A 12,503-nucleotide genomic window follows, 5' to 3' on the forward strand; every position below is an offset into this window, starting at 1 on the left:
TCAGTGGTTTGGTGCAGCTATAGCAGAATTATCCTGACTTGAAACAAACCCTGTAATCCTTTTCAGCTGAAGGGATGATGTCTGCTTTGCCAAATGCAGCATACACAGAAGAGATGTGAGATGATGGTCTGCAAGCTCTCTTTCCTCTGTACACACACTACAGCTTCTGTTGCCTCTCCTCTTACCCAAAATCATTGTCCAGTAAAGGGCACTGCTAAGCCTGCTTGCAGCTCTAGCTGCTCTCCAGGGCCTGTGGAGCAATGATAAGAGTCTGACCCAGCTAATGGTATCAGTGAATTCAGGGAAGGACAACATGATGTATTTCCTCATTTTTCAAACAAGGTAAGAGTAGGAACCAGAAAAGTAAAGGTGAGTTCTGGGTAGCACTATATTAGAGGCAGGAGCTCTTCAGTGACCACTGATCTGTTGTGCTCTGTGAGATTAAAGAGGTTCTTGAGAAGGGCAGTGCAGCATCCCAACACAGCAGCTCCTTATGAACCTGTTCTGCCCTGCAGCTCATCAGAGACCATTGTCACAATGAAGATGCCAGTGGATGAGGTGAGAATTCCTTGGCAGAGCTGGGATGCTTTCACTGTAATGCCGGTTTGTCTCTCTCCCAGGCAATGGTACATTCCTCCCATCACTGCGCTGTGTGCATGCAGTTTGTCCGGAAGGAGAACTTGCTCTCTCTGGCTTGTCAGCACCAGTTCTGTCGCAGCTGTTGGGAGCAGCATTGTACAGTGCTCGTCAAGGATGGTGTTGGAGTCGGTGAGTTCAAGGTGGATATGGTGCTGGGTCTGTGTTTGCCATGTTGGCCATTCTGGTGCTGACTGGCTGAATTGGTCTAAAACATCTCAGTAATGAGAAAATGGAGCATGGAATGAGTATTTGTGACAAACTTAACTTGAACTAGTGGTCTTTCCATAATCCCTGGTTAGTGTTACATACCACCAGGAAAGCTCTACTCCTGGCTAGGTTAGAAGCTGCAAATCTGCTGCTTTGGAGTTTGCTTCTCTCATGATATATCATTGCACTGCTTCTGGAGTGCTTGCGGATGCAATCATGTTCACTTTGTGTTGGGTAGAAGCCCATAGCTGCCAGAGTTGCTTTGGGCTTTTCCTAGCCTGTCTTTCATGCTGGCATGGCAGTAACATGCAATTTTATACTTGAAGTATCTGACCTTGTGAATACTATTTGAAGCACTTGCTGTTCTGGATGCACATGTGGTCCTGTCTTCTTTTGGTGAAGACAGCTGGGCTTCAGCTTTTCAGCAGCCCTGATAGATTTGTTTCACAGTTGTGTCCCTCTTGCCACAACAACAGATGGTACCTAGGAAACTGCCTTGAATGCTCTGTGTGCATTCACTTTTTAGTCCAAGTTGCACTGTGCTAAACTAACTGGTTCTTTCTTTTTTCCAGGGGTCTCCTGCATGGCTCAGGACTGCCTACTTCGGACACCAGAAGACTTTGTGTTTCCATTGCTGCCTAGTGAAGAACTGAAAGACAAATATAGGCGCTACCTCTTCAGGGATTATGTGGAGGTACGTGTGTTTTTTCAGTCAATTCACCAATGACTTGCAGAAATCTCATTTGAAAGTGTCTTGCATCTTTGATTAGAACTGCAGTAACTGCAGCAAAAGCGTCCCTGAGAAACATGATGTGGCTGCTCATGTAGGACAGTCTCACTGACAAAATGCTCCAGCAGGTTGCCAAAGTACATTTTGCTCTAAGGTCACCCACTAACTCCTTGGCTGGTGCTTCAGAATTCTCAGAATGTTGCTGCTGAGAACTTCAATCAGAGTTTTAAAGTCCTTCTCGCTCTTGCATAGATATTTTTTGGAACCTAAAACAAGTCCTTCATCTTAGTGTGCCCCAACTGAATTGGCTTCTTCAGTAACATTTTATGTGAGTGTTTTGAAATTAAAGCAGCAGTTGTTAAGGTTGAAAGTGCAGGAACAATCTGGTAACTGGGAACAGTCAAGAAGCAGCATGAAAGAGCGGTGTCATCTCTCTTCAATAAGAGACCCTTTGGGAGGGAATAGCCACCACAGGAGAGCAGCTGATGAATACATTTTTCAGCATGAGGAGAGGGTGGGGAAAGAGCTCAAATGGAGTAAAATTGTTTGTTCAGTGATTTGCTGGGGTCTTAGGGTTATGTTGCTGTTCTTACTTGGTCTGTAACACTTCATTTAAATTCCCTGTCCTGGACAGGCTGTAAGTAGTACTCCCTCTCCTAATGTGGAAGAGGTTTATCTGCTCTGTTAACCAAAACCTGGTGACAGTTTTCACTCTTTCAACAAGAGATAATTGACTTGTATGGTTTTGAGGATAGGAGTGGTGAAACTTGCATAGATAATGCTCTTCCGCACCCACTGCTGATCTTACCACCTTGGTATGTTCACAGAGCCATTATCAGCTGCAGCTGTGTCCTGGTGCAGATTGCCCTATGGTTATACAGGTACAAGAGCCAAAAGCCCGGCGAGTGCAGTGCAATCGTTGCAACGAGGTCTTCTGGTAAGAAGCAGAGAAGCTTAAAGATTATGGGGGAAGTGTATGCTGTCCTCAGAGCTACTCCATTTGTTTGCCAACAGATTTAGAGTGTAGAAACATCTCAAATGCTTTGCTGGAGTTGTTTGTAACTTGAGTTAGCTTGAGGAATTGGATACTTGGGTTTGACTTCTGCAGGTGGTCAGCCATCCCCTTGCTCCGCAGACTCTTTGGGAGCTGGGTGCTCTGACAACCAGGGAATGCAGGGCTTGAGTAATGAAGGGGTTCTGCCTTTCTCCTGTCTTGGGTAGGTTACAAAGTTTGGTACAGACATAGTGACTGGTAGAGATTCTGGTAATGGATGTGGAGGCCTCACCACTGTCTGCTGGTATTAAGTTTTTTACAAGCATTTGACTCCCAGAGTGTCTGGTGTGTTTTGAGGCTCATGCAAGAATACTCTTCTGAATGGGAATGCTAATGTCCCTCATCTGACTTCCAAGTGTATATGGGACCGGATAAAAGAGATAGCTTGTGGGCTGCTGAAATGTCTTCTGCTCCTGGGACTCCAGAATCACTGCTGTTGAGAATGTGGAGCACAGTACATCCTGGTTTAAAGACCCAGCTTACTGGTATCTCCACATAAATGGCCCTTACTCACCTGGGACTAGTCAGGTCATGCTAGTGCAGGTGTCTGATATCTACCACTGGAGTCAGGCTACTTGTAAGGTCACTGGTATGCTCTGGGCCTCTGCAGTCATGTTAGAGCAGACATAGGTGGGGTCCAGGGAGGGATGTGTCAGAGAACGCCTCAGTTCACTCTCACCCTGAGTACGGCTTCTGCACAAGAGGGTGGGGGCTTAGTGGAGTTCAGCCTTGGTCTTTGCACTCCAGTAATACGCAAGTGCATTTGCCTCCCTTATCCTCACTTGGCCTCCCAGATTTTGGTCATCAGGAAAACCTCAATTCCTGAGGCATTCCTTGGAAATCAATATCTTTTTTTTCCCCTGTTCAGCTTTAAGTGTCGGCAGATGTACCACGCACCCACAGACTGTGCTACCATTCGGAAATGGCTCACCAAGTGTGCAGATGACTCCGAAACAGCCAACTACATCAGTGCTCACACTAAAGATGTAAGGGCAAGCACCTGCATGTTTTCTCTTGTCCTTGAGTCCTGCCTGGGAAGCAAGATACAGTTCTGCGCATACATAGCATTGTATGCTGCTTTTTCACTGACTGTAGATCCTCGCAGCTCCCTAGGGCCTGTGATACAACTTTGAAATGATTGGTGAAGATGTATTTAAATGTAGGAAGGAGAGAATGTAGTAAGTGCAGAGTCAGTGCCAAATAAGGCACTAGTGATGTTTAAACCTGAACTCTGGAGTACTGTGAACTGGAAGGTGGGGGAGATAGAGTCTTGATTTGGTAAGGACAGCAAAATGGGGTAGATGAAGTCTGTGAATGAGAAACTGGAGTGTTTCTAGTAGATTTAGACCAAAGAAAAAGAAGTAGTGTTACATACTCTGCACTCTGCCTGTAGAATTGTTTTTTAAAGTTATAGATACACTACCTATATCCTCTACATTAGCTGTCTGTGGCTTGGAACTTCTCATGTCTTTTGGGGCCTGACTTCAAAACAGTTCTTAGCTGGCACTTGTTCTACCATAGCCAGTGACAAACATGACAGTGCTAATGGGCCACAAGCTTCAGTTGTGTTAGCTCCTTTAAAATGGAGCTGTCAGGAATGGGTGGGAGACAGGATGTATGTATGTTAATTTTGTCATATATGCCTATGCATATATATAAAAAGAAAAGCAGGAGGGGAATAATCACACAAGTGTTGCAATTCTGCAAAAGGCTGCTAGAGGCAGAGTTGTATCTAACAAATGCTTCTGTTTCTGCAGTGTCCCAAGTGCAATATCTGTATTGAAAAGAATGGAGGCTGCAATCACATGGTGAGCAATTCCCTGAACACATCAGACCTTCCTTCTTCTAAGCATATATTTATCCCCGCACACTTTTCACTAACCAGTGCCTCCTGTCTCTTCTTTTTTCAGCAATGCTCCAAGTGCAAGCATGGTAAGTTGGATTTGGAAGTTTTCTCTGCAGGGCTTGTTAGTGGTGATGTTCTTTTCTCTGTTGTTTTTTTTTTTTGTTTTTTTTTTTTTGGCGATATGGAGACAAGTTGTGAACACTGACTGAAATATTTTTCCCCCAAGTCAGAGGTGAACAGGATTTTAGTTACAGACTGGAGTGTGATGCCTTTATTTTGTATATCTTTCCCACTGGCTGTGGTCTCAGCTGTGTTCTGATTCAGTGCTGGTTTGGCTCCTTCTCCCTGACATGTCCATTCTATCAAAGTCTCCATCTCTGACATAGTATTACCAGTGGAATCCATCTCAGAGGAGCATATTAAATGCTTTCCATGTAATTGTCATCTGCTGAAAATACTGGCAGAACTGAACCATTTACTCAGATCAGCTTAAGCCCTTCTGCTTAGTGATGGAAATAATGAGCTTCAACCCAGTTGAAACTGCAGGAGCTATGAATTGTTCTGTGTAATGTCAGCTGCTGGACTTCTCAGTCCACCACTGTGCAATTAGCAGCCTGAGCATCTTTGACCAATTGTGTGGTCCTACAAAACAACAGCCCGTTCTTGCACTTACGTTTTTATGGCAGAATTAATTCCTGTTGCCTTGGAGCGAGATACTTGGTATTCAGCCCTCTCAGTGAAGTGTGCCATTAGGAAATACTGTAATACCTTCTTTGGAAGATGATTAAAGATTGCTGTCCTCTCTCATTTCCTTTGCTCTGGGGTGCTCAGCAGCACTGGATGTGCTTTGATGAAGCTCTGTGACAAGGGTGAGCAGGCAAATGCCGAGGTACCACAGGGATGAGTAGTTGGGAAGGCTGGTGATCTCTGGACATACAATTATGAGTAACACAGAAGTGATTCCTGTTGTAGCAACTTAATCTCCTTCTTTTTTCTTCCCAGTAAAACAATCACAGCCTCAGTCTTAAAGCAGGAAACTGTCACACAGGTGTTGCTATTGCTCTCTTTCCTCTACTTTCTTCCCAGTTCAGCAGCTCCTAACTTGAAGTGTCATAAACCACTGATCTCTAAAGTTAACTTGGGTAGTTCCCCTCTTGAGAGAACTGAGGGCAGAGTTTCTTTTGTATGAGTTAGTTCACTTTTGGATTTGATCATGTTTTATTCAGCCAGAGGTTCACATGGGGCAGTATGCCTGTGGTGGGGAGGATGCAACTCACAAATAAGATTGCAGCCTGCCTCTTCTTTAATCTAGACTGACAGACAGCCTGTGCAGAGTGCAGGTACAGTTCTGCCTATTGGTCCTGGTGTACAGGATGCAGCACTTCAGGATTTACTTTCCATAGTTGCTCAGGAGGCTGTACAATGAAAATCTCCAAGACAGGCTGGTATTTGTGGCTCACTGTTGTGTTGCTTTATGCAAGATGGTACAAAATGTATATGTCTCTTGGCTTAGCAGAAATATCTGAGAACAGATGGGCTGTGTCTCCTGAAGCTTTTCTTTCTTGGAGGTGTTTTTTCCTGTGTATCACAGTGGGTTTTTCACTGTTTTCTGCAGACTTCTGCTGGATGTGTCTGGGAGACTGGAAGACTCACGGCAGCGAGTACTACGAATGCAGTCGGTACAAAGAGAATCCTGATATTGTAAACCAGAGTCAGCAAGCACAGGCCAGGGAGGCCCTTAAGAAGTACTTGTTCTATTTTGAGAGGGTAGGAGACATCTCCTTGGCCAGAGCTGCTGTAGCCTTTTAATGCTCCCTGCCTGGTGCAAAGGTCATTGCCAGCAATCTCCGTGCACAAAACTGCCCAAAGAGAATCTGTGCAGAATATTCAGGCCCTGTTTGTTTTGTCACTCAAAATCCTGCCCTGTGAGTCCCATCTAAACCAGTAATGTTGTAACCAAAGCAAATCACATTTGGTCCTGTATTTCCTTGTGCTAGAGAAAATAAGTATTACCTGTGTGCCACTGTACCATTTTCCTGCAGGCTGAGTGCTGCTGCAGTAGATAGATACTGCTCCAATCATTTCCTTCCAGGATCCAGGGAACTTCATTTTGTTGCAGTCTGTCTTTATAGAGACAAAGACTAAACCAGCTCTGCCATGGTCAAAGCTCCAGTGGCTGCAGCAAAGTTTGCTTCACATTAATCACATTGTTAAAAGCTGCAATCAGAGCATCTCTGTCCACACAGCAGGCTCGATGCACCTGGCCATACAGTGCAATTCTAGAGCAGTATCTCTAGAAGAGAATGTGGTAGAGTTTAAATGCTGCTGCGTTTCAGTTTCCCCCTTAAAATGAGTTTATTCTTCACACCATGAGGCAAATCCTGTGGTAAAACACGTGTTCATTCTTGGCTGTCCAGACCAATAGGTTTTGGGAAATGGCCATGTTTACAATGTGCACACGGATGTTGGAGTTCACTAAGCCTGTGTTAAATGTTAAACTCTTGACCTTTCTGTAGAAATCCTTTAAGTAGGGGAATCACCATTACTATTCATCTTGTTAGACACAAGGTCATTGTGTGACCAGAGGGCATTCCCACTCTGAGGAGCTGGGTTTGCTCCCTGCTCTTTGCTGCTGTCAGTCTGTTGTACACAGCCTCCATCACTTGCTGCTGGAGGTGCTGCCTGGCTGTTCTTTCCCACAGCATGTCTTGCCTTGCTGGACTTCTGCCACAGTTCAATTTCTGCTTGCTAGAGCTTGTGCTTTTACAGCAGCAGTACTCTGGTCTCATGCCATTTTTGTCTTTCCCTGTCTCCCATCCCTCACCCCTTGCAGTGGGAGAATCACAACAAAAGCCTACAGCTGGAGGCACAGACGTACCAACGAATCCAGGAGAAAATTCAAGAAAGAGTTATGAACAACTTGGGAACATGGATAGACTGGCAATACCTACAAAATGCTGCAAAACTACTTGCAAAGGTAAGTAGTGGTGACTTGGTTGTCACAGAGAATACACACCGGAGTGCTAAATTCACAGCACTGAAGAAGGGAATTTAGACCTTGTGGGTATGTGGGGCAGTACCTCTGGTCTAGGACACGAATCATTGGCCAAAAATCATTTGGAAGTCACCTCTGTGAAGTTATACTTTAACTGCACAAGTTCTTCTAAGGAAAATATAGGAAATTCCACCATGAAGTGCCCAGTTGTCCATGTCAGAAGGTCGCTTCTTAGCCTATAGTGGTCACACAAATGTGACAGTTCCACGTCTGAGACTCTTGTCCTTCTTTTCTCTCTTTTCCTCCCTCTCCCCAACAGTGTCGTTACACCCTGCAGTACACATACCCGTATGCCTACTACATGGAGTCTGGTCCCAGAAAGAAACTGGTAAGAAGTTTTGCTCTTTCTGTGCTGATAACTTTTTGTGCTGTAGCTGGCAGCATGCTGGGCTGCATCCCAGAGCTTGGCAGTGTCTGACATAAAAGTGCTGAGTTTGAGGTAAGGACAGGACAAATAATAGGTGGTTTTGCACCTTTCCTCTTCACTTTGAGTTACCAGCAGCTCAGTCCTCTGATACATTACATTATTTTCCCAGGGCACTTCACTGCACTTCCGCTAACAAGCAATTTATCCAGAATGTTTTGAGGCTGGAAGTGTGCATTTGTTCCTTGGTAAGACTTATCACAGTGCTGTGGGCCATATTTCATATGACGAGCTGCTGGAGAATAGCTTTTCCAGCCTTGGATCAGGGTGTAGCTTTGCTTTTAATTCCTCCTGTAAGTTCCTTGCTGGCTTGGTGCATACCACAGGCTGGACAAGTCCAAAAATAACCCTGGAATCACTGAAGAGGTGGTTTCTTTGACTCAGTTGTCCGGTAAAACCTGTTATCCAATCTCTCCCGACAACATCATGTGTATTCTCTGAGGCTGTGGACAGATGTTCTCTGCTGGATCTGACTGTGCCAGTGCAACAAGTTACTGCTTCCAGCAGTGGTTAACAGTCACACAGAAACACAGAGTGGTTTGTGTTGGAAGGGACCTTAAAGCTCATCCAGTTCCAACCCCCTGCCACGGGCAGGGACAGCTTCCACTATAGCAGGTTGCTCCAAGCCCCGTTCAGTCTGGCCTTGAGCACTGCCAGGCATGGGGCAGCCACAGCTTCTCTGGGCACCCTGTGCCAGCGCCTCACTGCCTTCTCAGGGAAGAACTTCTGCCTAATATCCCTCTGCTCTACCTGTAGAGCTGCTCACAAGAGCGTTTTGTGACCTGTTTGTGGCAAAATGAGCTGAGTGAGGAGTTATTTGTCACTTGTGATAGTTTTGGGCTGACTGGATTAGTTTTCAATGGTGCAGGTTGGGGAATGCTTACACAAGAAACTGCTGAGAGGAGTGATGCTGTGTATCTGAAGGTGGATAAGGAGGAGGCACAAACCTGTTTTGCCAGCACAACTGTCAGCAGAACACATTTGTCTGCTCTCAAGTGTAGTGTGTGGTATGAAACTGCTCCACTAAACTAGTTTCTTGTTGCTGTCTCCGATTTTTCCTTCTGCAGTTTGAATACCAGCAGGCCCAGCTGGAAGCTGAAATTGAAAATCTCTCATGGAAGGTGGAGCGAGCAGACAGCTATGACAGAGGGGTGAGTATTCTGCTTGCTTGAGCCTGTTGGTCAGATTTTGTTTGGCCTTCACACTGCTAAGGCATTTAAGTGAGGATTCTGAGAAACTGCATCCAGAAACACACCTTTAGCCAGCAGATGTAGAAGTGCTCACTGCCTAACGGGAGAGGGCTGCAGCAAATCTCCTGCAGACCAAAACAGGACCAACAAAGCTCTGGAGGAAACTGCATGTAGCCCTCTGGTGAAGAGCAGATTCCTCAAGTGTGTAGCTTTCTAAACAGAGTAGGAGCCAGGTAACTGCAGAGGGAGCCCTTGTCAAAAGGAAAAGGATCTGCAGTCTTGTGATCCCGAGTGCATGTGGTGCATGAAGGTTGGTGCTTCTCAGGCTGGAGCTTAGTCTCTCCCTAAAGAAAATGAGCTCTTCTTCTCTGGGGAACTCGTGCTGACAGTTTCTACCTTCTGTTTTACCAGGACTTAGAGAATCAGATGCACATAGCAGAGCAGAGACGGAGGACCCTGCTGAAAGACTTCCATGACACATAAGTCAAGAGGAAGTGACAAAGTGCAGGGGTGAGAGCAACGAGTGAAGTGATGGCAGCTTCACCAGGATAAGCAGGCACTGCCTCTGGGATAACACGGCCAAGGACAAAGCCACCCCTCCCCTTGCAAGTCAGACACATGCAAACACCACATCTTAGTCCAGTTTGTTCTTTTATCTTTCTTTTTCTGTTTCTGCCAGGCTAGAGGCCAGAGGTCAGATTGGCGTATTTCCTGGGACATTTCCCTCCTGCCCTTGATGGTTTCTGAAGGGGAGGGAGTTTTTCTCTGAATGGCTGTTAATAGTATTAGATCATTACAATTTATGTAATTTTCAACGGTTGTACAATTATACAGACAAACCTTAGAATAACACACAACCCTTTTTAAAAGTAAATTGGCAGTGGAGTGTTTTTCCTTAATCTGCTTGTACATCTAATGGGCTTTTCCCCCCCCTCTCCCTTCCTCTGACCCAAAAATCCTCCTAGGCACTGAAGGAGGTTACAAAATCTCAGCTATTCCCCGATGCTCCTTTAACCAGGGCATTACAGCATTGGCATTGCACAAGGAGAGTGGCTGGTGTTAAGAGTGGCTGCTGCTGTGTCTGACCCAACAGTACCAGCAGTGGCCATGATTTAGGATGATGACATGTGACGTCTCTTTTCTTGTCAAACAAACGCGCAAAATCTTGTTACACCAACAAAAGCAAACAGAGGAATTGTAGGGGAGAGACCTACACTGGGGGATATGCCTAGAGTCAGGTCAGATTCTGCATTTGATGAATTTTTAGGTCTTCCATATAGATTTTTTGCTTTACTTGTTTTTGTGGGGAGGATGTTGTATTGCCAAAGTGAGTGATGAGGGAATAGTAGCATACAGTTGTTAATCAAGGCTTGGGGCTTTTGAGGAGTGAAACAATCCATGTTATAACAGTGCCTTGCAGCCTGGTAAAGATTATTTGTGCCTGCTGGGTAACATGGCTCAGAAAATCTGATCCCGTTCATGAAGATGAGACTAAACACTGCTACGTTATGAGGAGGAAGGATTATGTACAACACACTCCCTGGCACATGTTGGCAATGTGGATGGACACTTGAATACAGGTGCACTGCTTGTGCAGAGCCTGCACCAAGCAAGGCAGAAAAATTAGCAAAATTAATTTATTTGTATATTAGTATTGATACTGGTGGGGACTTATCAGAAAAATTGGTTGTTAGGAGCATGTGGAGCTTTTTTATTAACATTCTTTTTTCTAATGTAAAATATACACTAAAATAAAAATATGAAAACCTAGTTCATCTTAATAGGGGTTAACATGGGAAAGGTTACTTGAATGCTGAGCCTTGCCTGTTTGCTGCAGGAAGCAGGCCTCATGCTAAGATTTCACAGGCATGTATGTCTCTTGCTCCAGGAACATGCTGTTTGCAGCCAGTAAGGTGGAGCTGGAGTCTGATCTGAGGAAATCTTCACCTCTGTGGGGAACTTGTGGGGTTGTCTTCCATGCTGTATGTGGAAGTGTTGCTTTTGATGCATCCCTGTACCGCTCTTATACAATATCACTTGATAAAGATTAAACTGAAGGGGGGTGGAAGCGCTAAATTACTGCATGTCAGAATAAGCGAACTGTTGGAGCTTTTTTCATATACCTGTGACATGAGCAAGCTGCTCTAGTGGAAGGTGTCCCTGCCCATGGCAGGGGTTGAAACTGGATAAGCTTTAAAGTCCCTTCCAACACAAACCATCCTGGGATTCTGTGATTTGCAGCAGTTGTAATTGGACAGATGCATTTCAACAAGCAGTTACAAGAGGAGTAGCTGTTGTAGGAGCTAATGCTGTGGCTGTGCTTTTAGTACACAGCAGAACATTTCAAACTGAGAGGCCCTTTCCTTCCTCCCTGCCTTCCTTGATGTGGGATGTATCCTCAGGGAATGGAGGAATTCACTGTCGAGGAGCTGTTGGCAGTGGAGTGGGAGTTACAACAGAGGCAGCTGAAGGTAGAGTGTGGTTGCAGAGCTGGAGCCAGGGAGCGGGGTAGGGACCGGGAGGGAGTCTGTGGTTTCTGGGGGCAGTGCTGCTTGCTGTGGAAGAGTGCTCCATAACCATGGCTCTTTGTATTCTGTCATTACCCCAGCCACTGCCTCCTAACATCATTCCATTCTCTGCTCCCAGCAGCAGCCTCTTTGTGCCCTGTATATTCTAAAGGTCAAACTCTCTGTTCCCCTCCTTTTCCCAAATGACTGTCAAAGTCTGGGCACACTGCACTCAGGGGAAGGGACAGCATGGGGTAAGGCTTGCCAAGACCCAGCAGTTTGCAGTGCCTGGAATCAATGTTTAAACTGTTCTTTAAAACTGTAATGTGCAAAGTACTGCTTAGGATAAAAGCTTCTGTTGTTTGTGTCTAAATGTAACTATCATAACACCAAATTTTGCAGAACAAGTATGTTGAGTTCCCTAATCCCAAAGAACTCTCCCTGCTGTTATGTCAAGCTTTGAGCTAGATAAGAATGGGTTTTTGTCTCTCTCCCTCCCCGCCTGCTGCCCTTCCTCCCTCTCCCGTGCTCCCACAAAATGCTTTGCTATGAATCCTTGTTTGTAGACAAGCCCAACCATACAGCTGTGGCCAGACTTTCTGAACAGGCTGCCACAATGCTTTGCTAAGGAGCAGTAATAAATATTGCACTGTGTGCCCCCTAATTCTTCTAATTTCCTGAAACCAGTTCCATTTATTCGAAAAGAAATCAAAACGCCCATTCTGAAGGTGCTTAAAGTACTGCTTAAAGTACTGCTTTGCATGCACAGATCCTGTTTATGTACTCTGGAAGGCAACAGCCTGGGACCTGCAGCCTGGGCAGGGTGACTGACTGCTGTCGTGGTGTCATAC

General features: G+C 45.4%; 1 protein-coding gene across 2 annotated transcripts in view; it reads left to right on the forward strand.

Annotated features, from left to right (window-relative positions):
• ARIH2 (ariadne RBR E3 ubiquitin protein ligase 2) overlaps positions 1-10,915 on the forward strand; it is a 31,662-nt gene extending 20,747 nt beyond the window's left edge. For both annotated transcript variants that reach the window (XM_065687864.1, XM_065687866.1), the window contains 11 exons: positions 621-768; positions 1,419-1,540; positions 2,404-2,513; positions 3,499-3,616; positions 4,388-4,438; positions 4,541-4,562; positions 6,092-6,243; positions 7,310-7,453; positions 7,791-7,859; positions 9,023-9,106; positions 9,557-10,915. In XM_065687864.1, the coding sequence (XP_065543936.1) occupies positions 624-768; positions 1,419-1,540; positions 2,404-2,513; positions 3,499-3,616; positions 4,388-4,438; positions 4,541-4,562; positions 6,092-6,243; positions 7,310-7,453; positions 7,791-7,859; positions 9,023-9,106; positions 9,557-9,628 (1,089 nt within the window). In that variant the 5' untranslated portion in view covers positions 621-623 and the 3' untranslated portion in view covers positions 9,629-10,915. The remainder of the gene's footprint in view (positions 1-620; positions 769-1,418; positions 1,541-2,403; positions 2,514-3,498; positions 3,617-4,387; positions 4,439-4,540; positions 4,563-6,091; positions 6,244-7,309; positions 7,454-7,790; positions 7,860-9,022; positions 9,107-9,556) is intronic.
• Positions 10,916-12,503: the final 1,588 nt, after the last annotated feature.

This window comes from Lathamus discolor, chromosome 7, assembly GCF_037157495.1.
Source record: "Lathamus discolor isolate bLatDis1 chromosome 7, bLatDis1.hap1, whole genome shotgun sequence".
In the NCBI taxonomy this organism is placed as follows: domain Eukaryota; kingdom Metazoa; phylum Chordata; class Aves; order Psittaciformes; family Psittacidae; genus Lathamus; species Lathamus discolor.